The sequence below is a fragment of the Varroa destructor genome, unplaced genomic scaffold, assembly GCF_002443255.2.
Source record: "Varroa destructor unplaced genomic scaffold, Vdes_3.0 BEIS01000003.1, whole genome shotgun sequence".
Lineage (NCBI taxonomy): Eukaryota > Metazoa > Arthropoda > Arachnida > Mesostigmata > Varroidae > Varroa > Varroa destructor.
In genome coordinates, this window is record NW_019211456.1 from 4454022 (window position 1) to 4463426 (window position 9405).

Consider the following 9405-nt stretch of genomic DNA (forward strand, 5'->3'; position numbering starts at 1 on the left):
AGAGCGTATCGGATTCGAGTTTAAGTAGCGTTCTCACTGATTCTATCGATAAGACGTAACTAGCTGACATTTGCTGGGAAATAATGCGTCAATTATTCCTTCTTTAGAGTGAGGGCCTTCACTCCATAATTGCTGAGGCTCTGAATTTTTTTTTATATGCCTCATACTCACTAAATTTCTGTCGAAGGAAACGATTCATTATGATTGTTGTAACTTCTGTTTACGGCCAGCCATAGGTTTTAAAAACAAACATCTCCGCACGTGTAATATTGCAAAACAGGCCGGATACGTGAAAACAAGCATACATGAAGCCTTTACTTGTAAACTGAATGTACATCATTGAAGAACGGAGACGTCTGTCTCCGAGAGCCGAAGAGAAATTTCCGCTGTTTAACCGTCTAAGATACTGTCAATAAACGCAGCGAACGCAATTGTTTACTTTATCTTATGATGCTTTCTTTTGTTGCTAATGTCAAAGTTGCACACTTCAATAGCGTACATCGTGTTAGATGAGAAGCGCATTCTTGAACCTGGAAATGTTTTGATTCGGCGGTGAGAACGCCGATGTCCATAATAACTTGTGTCTTGGGCTAAGAACAATCAACTTAAACAACTTTTTTTCAGCTAGACATATTTTAGAAACCGCATTAATCTGCTGACCATCTGAACGAAGCTCTAAATCCCAATTCCAATCTTTTTGACCCTATTCATATCCTTTAGTGCTATAGTAAAATGAGCTGTTAGTAACTAGCCAATAATCGAGTTACACAATTATTCGTAAAAGTCCATTAAAAATAAGGCTCGAGTATCCTTTATTTTAGAGATAACCTCTGCTTTCGGTAGGTGCAAAACTTAGTAATATAGCCGCGCATGAAGGTCAGTGTGTCTCCCAACCAAAGTCAATTTAACTTAACTTCCTTTTACTTATGTTTTGCGACCTGTGGGACAGCTGTGTGTATACGAACTGCTTGTATGTATCACTTCAAACTCATTCTTGCTAAAGCGTCCAACTGGCGCACACTTGTGACGCATGAGTGTATATATAAACATTGGAATTACTGACAAATTTAATTTTGCGTTGAACGTGATAATAAAGAAAGATGGAACCTAATATGAAAAGGACAACCCCGAAATTCTATAGTGTAAGATTCTTCTATCAGTAAGAAAATGTTTACTGATTTCTATTCAAGCATCCGAGGATCACAACTCGAGTATTAGTGGTGCGTATAACTATCGGAAAGGTGCGTCGTGCATACTGATATTAGGCAGTAAAACAAAGCTTAACGACGGTTCGGGACGCAAAACTCGAAACATGTATATGTATGTATACATATATGTATATATTAATACTAGCAATGAAATGAAAGCTACCCTAACTCTTACCTCAAGGTAGCGGTTAAATTTATTTGTACTGCCCATTGTAAATGAAGCTCGGTGAACATTCGGCAGATATAATATGTCTTACGAAGCCAGCATGAATCATTTGGTTTTGCTTCCACTAAGGAGTTTGCAAACTTTACATTTATTTTGTACGGGCGAAAGAAAATCTATTTAGTCTTTTGTCCGACTTATGCCCACCTTATCAACACGCATGATTACTCAAGTAACGAATAATTTCGTTAAACATTGGGAGTTCTGTAGGAAATCTATGTACAGCGATGAAATGGGATCAGCGTCTTTCAATAAGTGAAATAGTGTATGATGTATATGATTTATGGTAAGTGTAGGCTGTACCTATTTTCTTCCGTAAAAACGTACTGCTATGGCCAGTGGGGGCGTTAGTTTCTACAGGTCGTCGAATGCCGCCGATGCCGATAAGGATGGTCAACTTTTTTGACTCGCTGAGAATGGGGTGTGCAGCATGGAGATGACGTTTGTTCTCATCTATCCTTTAAACAGTTTATTGATTTAATTTGATCTATTTTTTATGAAAGAAGGTGTCATCGACATAACATACACAACCACTGGGCAGAGGGAATAAATCGATAAGAGGCTTCTGACCGAGATCGTACGGATTCACTGCGATTAAAGGGTAAAGCATCTCCCGTTGTTTACACGCCGTCTTGTAACATGGTGGCATATAATCGCATGGCTTTTCGCGATACTTGCATTTCTCAATGCGAGCTGTTTGAGGAAATCTGTAAAATGAACAGGCAACAAAGATGACGACTTTATTGAAGAACAGATAATAGTCCTGTTGAAGAAATGGTTTTCGCATTTATACGCAAAGCGTGCATAACAACCATATAGATGCAATGAATATACAAAGCGTCATTATTTGCTTGAAATTAAGCCATGATCGCTCGCGGTTTGATGTCCTGTTACCAATACAATACTACCTTTCTGTATTGACGACGGCTTTCCAATGGCCCTTGTAGTTTTTGGCCCAACCGATGCGAAGATAAGTTGCTTCTGATTTACACGCAAAGTCGCCGTGGTGTTTTTCATGAGTAAAGGCATTCGTGAAGTTTTCCACCCATTGCACCTAGCCAGAAAAAAATCCATAAGGTTATCGTCCTATCCTCAAAGCCAGAATCATTTGTTGTCATCAAGTCTTACGCTGAAACATCATTATAGTACTTTTCTGAAATCATTCGCCAAGATTCAGAAGATCATCATTACAAAATCACAAGTAGCTAGATAAACTTCCGCACTATACACATGTATTATTTGAACGACATAGCCAGTGCTCGTACTTCTTCGATTACTCAAGCTTCTAAATGTACCATCCTGCAGGGTGTAATTTGATTTATATAGGGATGCTAATTTCATTAACTTGTTTCAAGTTACCTCGTGTGGTGGAGTTTGATACAGCGAATGGTAAAGATCATATGTATGTGAGTAATACCGATCGACGATCACAGACACTTTGTCCCTGGAAGGAAATCAATTAGTGAAAGGTTATAGTGACTTTGTGACGTAATTTAGAACAACTGCAATTCGAAAATGCCTTTTATTCAGAAAACGCAAGTTATTAATCTTCGTTTCGACCCGTATTGCCACTGTGAATTCAAAACGAATAAATATCCTTTGAAGGATAAGTAGTAGCAGAATCCATTGTTACGTTAAAATGTCCTTTTGATTTGTTAAAGATAATGGGTATTTGCTTGCATTCTGATATGAAGTATCTTTTCGAAGTGCGCTTCTTGACGCATGTCACAAATTGGTAGATTTGTATCGCAAAAACGAATTTTTATTCAGAGCAAATAGTTAGAACTTCGTCTGTCTTTCAAGCTGTCGTTTCCCTATCATACTTTTGATGAAATATATAATTTGGTAGAAGCGAAAACGCCATAGAGCAAATGTTACTCACAATGGATAGTCATGGTTATGCGCACATAGGTCAAGCTCTCTTGCACAATGGGGTCTTCCTTCTATAAATCCTGGCGTAGGTAACAGGTTCGGTGTTTTTCCTGGTGCGGAGAGGTGAGGACCCTCACTAAGATCTTTAGCCTTTACGAACCGAAAATCATCCGCGCGGCTATGGTCATCTTCCAGGTATCGACTTGAATAACAGTTAATTAAAATGCAAATAGCTACGTTATCTCACTACAGAAAAGCTCAGCAAGATATTTTAGACTGGGTATGTTTTTGTAATGTTAAGACCTTTGTAATGTCTTTCTATTTTGATAAGGTTCGATTTTTGTCCAATCTCAAGAAGGTAAAGCCGGCATGACTGATAAATGACTGTATAGACACGTTCGAAGTTCGAATCCCTACAAAAATTATGCACATCTCTGCTAGAGCAAATGAACCCACTCTAAGTCTCAGATTTGATCTCGTTAAGTTTGTATTAAATTTAGTTATTATCATGCGTCGCTGTGCACCTGCGTCCATCCCGATGTGAGGAATAGCTGTCCCGATGGCCTGAAGAAAGTGAGTCCTTAGGATCCCCATGGTCCTTCTTGTAGACCACAATCACCGAACCAGATCCCGAAGGGTAAATCCTCTCCTTTGGAGATAGCGAACAGGATATCTCCTCCAGATACGTTGCCAATCCTAATAGTAGAGCTAACTTTACCTATGAGCAAAAAAGAGGCACCGCTACATAAGTCAGAGTATTGAAACTGTAAGAATTATGGTAGCTTTATCTTACTTTGTTAATAGATATAATAAACAAGTCGGTAATAGTGTGCAGCTAATAAGCATATGGAAACTATTTTGAGTAGTGATTGGACAATTCATGCCATGTTAGGTTGCCGACTTTTTAATCCGTATAACGCAAAAGACAAGCACTCTTCAACATTATAACACAACATAGCGTAACAACTCTATACTGACGGTAGACAAACAGTTTTATCCAGAGGGAAAGGATGTCATCTTAAACGACGGCCATTAACAACACCATTTTTGCACGAATAACACGCCAGTTTGCATTTCGTTTATATATTTTTCAATTTGCAATTCAAGCCTGATATGTTTAAGCAGTTAGCATATAGGCACGCGTTCCCTTATGTGCCCCAACACACCTCACGTCTCATGGCTGAGCTCCACATAAGCGCAAACGTTTTGCTGTTTTGCCACCAGGGCACTTGCTTACTTCTTCAGTAATTCGAGTTTTTGTGACAGTAATCTTTCGGACGGAATCATTCTTATAGTCGGACTCGTCCAATGACCTTGCACTTTCATTGCACCCTCGCACTTCAATCAGCGTCATAACCATACGGATAGACCCCCCGCTTGAACCATAATGATATTTCGACAGGGAGAGACAACAGTAACAGCAGCCACTTAATGAGTCGCCTCTCTGCTGAACTTATATCGGCCGGTAGGCTACCCGTCAGCCAGTGTCACATACAGCCCCTCCTTCTGCCCATCATAGTCCCTTGAGCTTCCGAATAACACGAAAATATTCTGAGGATTCTGACGATAGCAGTTTAGCATTTGTGTAACCATAGCTTCTCCCTCGAGAATCTCATACAGAAAAAAGCCCCTTCCACAAGCCGCGTCCCTTGCTTTAGTTTGTCTTTGGCACGCTTTTCAAAAGGGGCAGCCAGCTTGCCTTCCCTGATGATGGAAGTCACACGAAAATGACAGGAGGCAACTTCGTCATTTGTGCCTTCAACTGAACTTCTGCTGCCCTTCCCCAGCCAAAGATACGTATCTATCTCTCACTCCTTCTATTTGTCTGTTCATTTGTTCCGTTAAGCTGACCACTTCCTCCTCAACGTACGCCTAAGACAGTAGAAGATAACACTTGTGAATCATGATATCCGTGACAACGAACCGGTCCGGCGGCTATTTACAAAATAAGTTTTAGCATGACGTCTTAAGATACGCGTACACTGCTGCTACGACTTCGACGGCGACGGCTAAATGAAAATAGACCACCACCACCACCAGCTGTTATTAGAGTTATGTTACTTGCTTCCATGTGAAACGCGCATTTATTCTGCTATCCATCGTCAAAACACATAAAGACAAAGAACAATTGCATCTGACGTTAATTGGCATTAGCTTGTTCATCATGATCTAACTAAGCAATGGCTCACTACAGCGAAATCGTTCCGGAGAAAAACAAAGAAAGAACGGAAACGTTAAAGAAGAAATTAAATCAGAGACGCTATCAGTACGACTTACAGATACCACATCTGAGTGTTAAAGAAACCCTTGGCTTCGCTGCATATTGTCTCGCTGCCTTGTTCTCCGATAATTATATCAGAGCTGTACTATAATAATGGTATAACTTCAACTTAGGCCATTTCATTCAGAGCGAACCCCGTAGGGCCGGCTATTGAAACGAAAAAAGTTATATAATATTCGGATTTTTTTAACATTGTTCAGGTGATGCCAGTAATAGATCCCAGAATCGGACGGTCACAACTGGGTTTTTTCACCAAAGATCAGAACGTCTTAGAAAACCCACTTGCAACTACCTTAATGATGCATTAAAGTTGAAGTACTTGTAAGAAATTATATTGAATCAGCCGCATTTGAGAAACTGCGAACTGCGGCGAGATACTATCGTACGATTAACTTGAAGCTGGCGAAGTAACTGTCATTTATGCTAGAATGATACGTTATGATATTATGTTTTCTATATATGCTTTCTTATAGATTCAATTATATTTGTCCAAAATCTTACTCGGTAAGCTGATTTCTCATACTTAGTATAAATCGAACAACAGTACTTCTTACGGCTCAAAGGCTAAGTCGGTTCCAATGCCCCTGCTAGACATGGCCTGCATTCGTCTATTTGTAGACGATCCAATAAAAACTCTAAAAGGGATAATAAAATGGAGATCAGATAAGAAAAACCTTAGCGTGTGTCCAGGCCTGACGAATGGTAAGACAAAATTAAAGCAAATCGGTAAAGGCGCCATCTAGTTCTATGTCAAGCACTTCAGATCAAGCAATTCATTGCGATACTTGTATTACACATGCTTCATACTGCTTTAGCAATATAAAAGTGTTTTATTTAAAAAGAAACGCAGAACAGTACCCGAATTATTTACTTTAATTTTCCAAATACTACTTTAGCCGAGATTAACTCAAAAACGAGCTATAATATAAGGCGAGGGTGTACGGGTTAGAGCATGCGCATAATTTCCAGAAGGTGCCGGCTGCTCTTTCAAGGAGGATATTTGAAAGAAGAGAGTGTACCAAAAAATACAGGAGAATGCATGTTCATATGACTGAGTTAACCGAATTGTGCAGATTAATCATTATTTAATTACTAACAATATCGTTGTAAATCAAGCTCGGTTCTTTCTTTTTTACTTAGTCATTAAAGGTTTTATGTCCCGATAGAAATATTTATTTTTTCCATTTCGTCTTTAAATAATAATAAAACGCATCGCTCCTCATTGGTCTCTCAAAAACTACAAATAACTTAATAGAGCGATTTCCTACACTTGCTTCATGGTTTTAAATTGCGTGACGTTGAGGTGCAATTAGTTGATCGAAGTAAAAAACCGGTCGAATGCCTACTGGATTTGTTATACCTCCCACCAAAGCAGATCCTAGAATATTAACTTAGCCTAGTTTTAGTTACATTATTAAAGTTTTCAAAAAATGTAAGCCTCAAAAAAGCGCTTTCTGCAGTAACAATAAGCAGGCGTTAGTTTCTCAAGGTAGATATTTCAAAGTTGACCACTAGTTACTTTCGTCGGTAGGCTTACCCACGACAGCATCGTATCAAATAGCTAGGCCTATTTAAGAAAAATATAGTTTGCTTAGACCACGGAAAAGTTAGTGCTGTGAATTCTGTCATCGATATGTATATACGATAGGACGAATTATATTCAATCTGCTTTTGATTTTTCTAACTTTTCCGTCATTGTGTCCATGACTCGTGTCATTTTTGGTCACCATCTGTGGCTAATAAGAATCCGTTCTAACAAAGCTGGTATTAGCAAACATAGCATCAGCTGCGTCAACTGCTGTATTTTCAGAGCTGGTTCGTTTCACCAATAAAGGCTGTTATTAAATGACGCTTGGCCGGAAACGCGAAGGTGGTTCCGGGCTCATCTTTGTCATCTGACCGCGAATGAAGCTGGCCTCGCCTAACCTTGATGTGATTCTTTATAAGAAGACCATCGGATTCGGGAGAGTAGGGCCTACGTCACTGAGCGAAATCACTGAAAGCAACCCGCTAGTTGTATCAGTCTTCTAAATAAATCTTAAATTGTTCGCGATTATATAACAATGCAACATTCGCGATAGGCCATAGTTCTAATAAGCGAGCATGTATCCTAGTATTTCAAATAATAATAGTAATACACTTTCATGCATACGCAAATGTTAAATTTTTTAATTTCTTACTATGTTTCCATTGAGATGCGTTTACTACCTAAGCGACTCGCAGATAGTCTAGTATAGTGGTAAGATAGCTGTCCATTAGTTTTCCTATGACTCTTGTAGGTTATTATTATATATCCCACAAATATTATTATTAATATTGTTAGAGGCGGGTTGGCCATACACCACCAACTGAATGACGTAAGAATGAGCCAAATGCATGAAGTAATTTAGACTCGGGCTGGAATAAGAAATGTCTGGTGCATAAAGACTTTTTCAATAATGATGGGCAAGACTATGATGCTGCATATTTCCCTGCCGAATGTATACCTAAGCTGTTAGAGTGAACTAATTGCAACATATTCTACTAGTAGTAAAACTTATTGTAAAAACAAAGTCATTTTCTTTTGTTGGAGTACTTTTAAGAGTCTATTTCGGCTTTGACTTTTTGAAGTACTGCTTGGTATATGGTCGTCGGTGATGTCATAGATTTTTTCACATTGTCAACCAGTTCCACTATATGCTCTTAGTTTCGGATTTATTTAGTGGTTTATTAATGTATTGGTAGCAAAAAAATCTCCTGCCGATTGAATCGAAATAAACAATAAACCGCGCAAGAAGCTGAGCATGCTCATATACGAAGTAAAATTAGAAAAAGAACTCCGTTGCCGAGTGAGAGAAGTACCTAGCACAGCTTGCTTAGCAGACCATATGAAGCTCAGGGATAATAACTCAAGCAATCAGACACAAAGATAATGGTAAAAGTAGATGAAATTCTCGACTAGAAATACTGAGACATGTTGGATACTTGCCTGTATCGCAAACGTCCACCCAAGCTATCTACCCTTGAGTTACATATCTTTGATAAGTGCAAATTTGTTTCGTTTTGTTAATATTTCTACATCATTGCTGAAACGATGTCGAAGGGGGCGAATCCATTTTTGCGCCTATATATGTAACTAAAATATGTATATACAGTAAATTATGAAAATTTTTGTTATAACGTGATCTAAATTGAATAGATTTGCTGGAAAGGTGTTGAAAGAGTCTATTTGTAGCACTTTAGTCCGTTTTATGCAATTACTCTGCTGCAATAGGCTTCTACAGTAAATGATTATATACACTACTAAGACAAAGCAAAGTGTCACGCAAGGAGGTTTATCCATGCCTGTTAACACAAACCGTGCGCGAAAATGTTTACTTCTTAAAAGGGGCTTTATCTTTAATAAAAAAAAATTAATGGGTTTATGGCAGACAGCAAGGCGCACCGTCTGATTTATCGCGGATTGCAGGACTTCTTACTGCTAATTAGCATATTTTCTGCATTGAAATCACGCTCAAAAGATTTTCTAAATGGTTTTAGATTTTATTGGGGTTCCGTGAATTGAATGCTTTACATAACCCGTCCTCGTTCCTTAAAGGCTTCCCCGCTTTGTTTATCCAAAACAACGATTTTAATATAGATACCTACCACAATATCCAGCCCTCAATCTAACGGTTTCCAGAAGAATGTTCCTAATATTCGAAATGTTAATATAGTATGGGTAAAAATAGAACAACAATATTGGACAAAATTATTTTTAAAGTCGGCTTTAACTATTGATTGGTATATATTCATTTTATTATTAGTTTTTGTATGTTGTGTTGACTAACATTATATATATA

General features: G+C 38.4%; 2 protein-coding genes across 2 annotated transcripts in view; one reads left to right on the plus strand and one right to left on the minus strand.

The window, feature by feature from the left end:
• Positions 1 to 9405, plus strand: part of PMCA (plasma membrane calcium-transporting ATPase 3) — a 107683-nt gene that overhangs the window by 96577 nt on the left and 1701 nt on the right. The gene's annotated exons all lie outside the window — the stretch shown is intronic.
• Positions 772 to 5338, minus strand: LOC111247758 (uncharacterized). Its single transcript, XM_022799075.2, has 6 exons — positions 4470 to 5338; positions 3828 to 4021; positions 3314 to 3505; positions 2791 to 2875; positions 2340 to 2485; positions 772 to 2138 (listed from the first exon to the last, which is right to left on the minus strand). Exons 1-6 carry the CDS (start codon positions 4494 to 4496, stop codon positions 1919 to 1921), a joined length of 864 nt encoding a protein of 287 aa, XP_022654810.1. The 5' UTR covers positions 4497 to 5338; the 3' UTR covers positions 772 to 1918.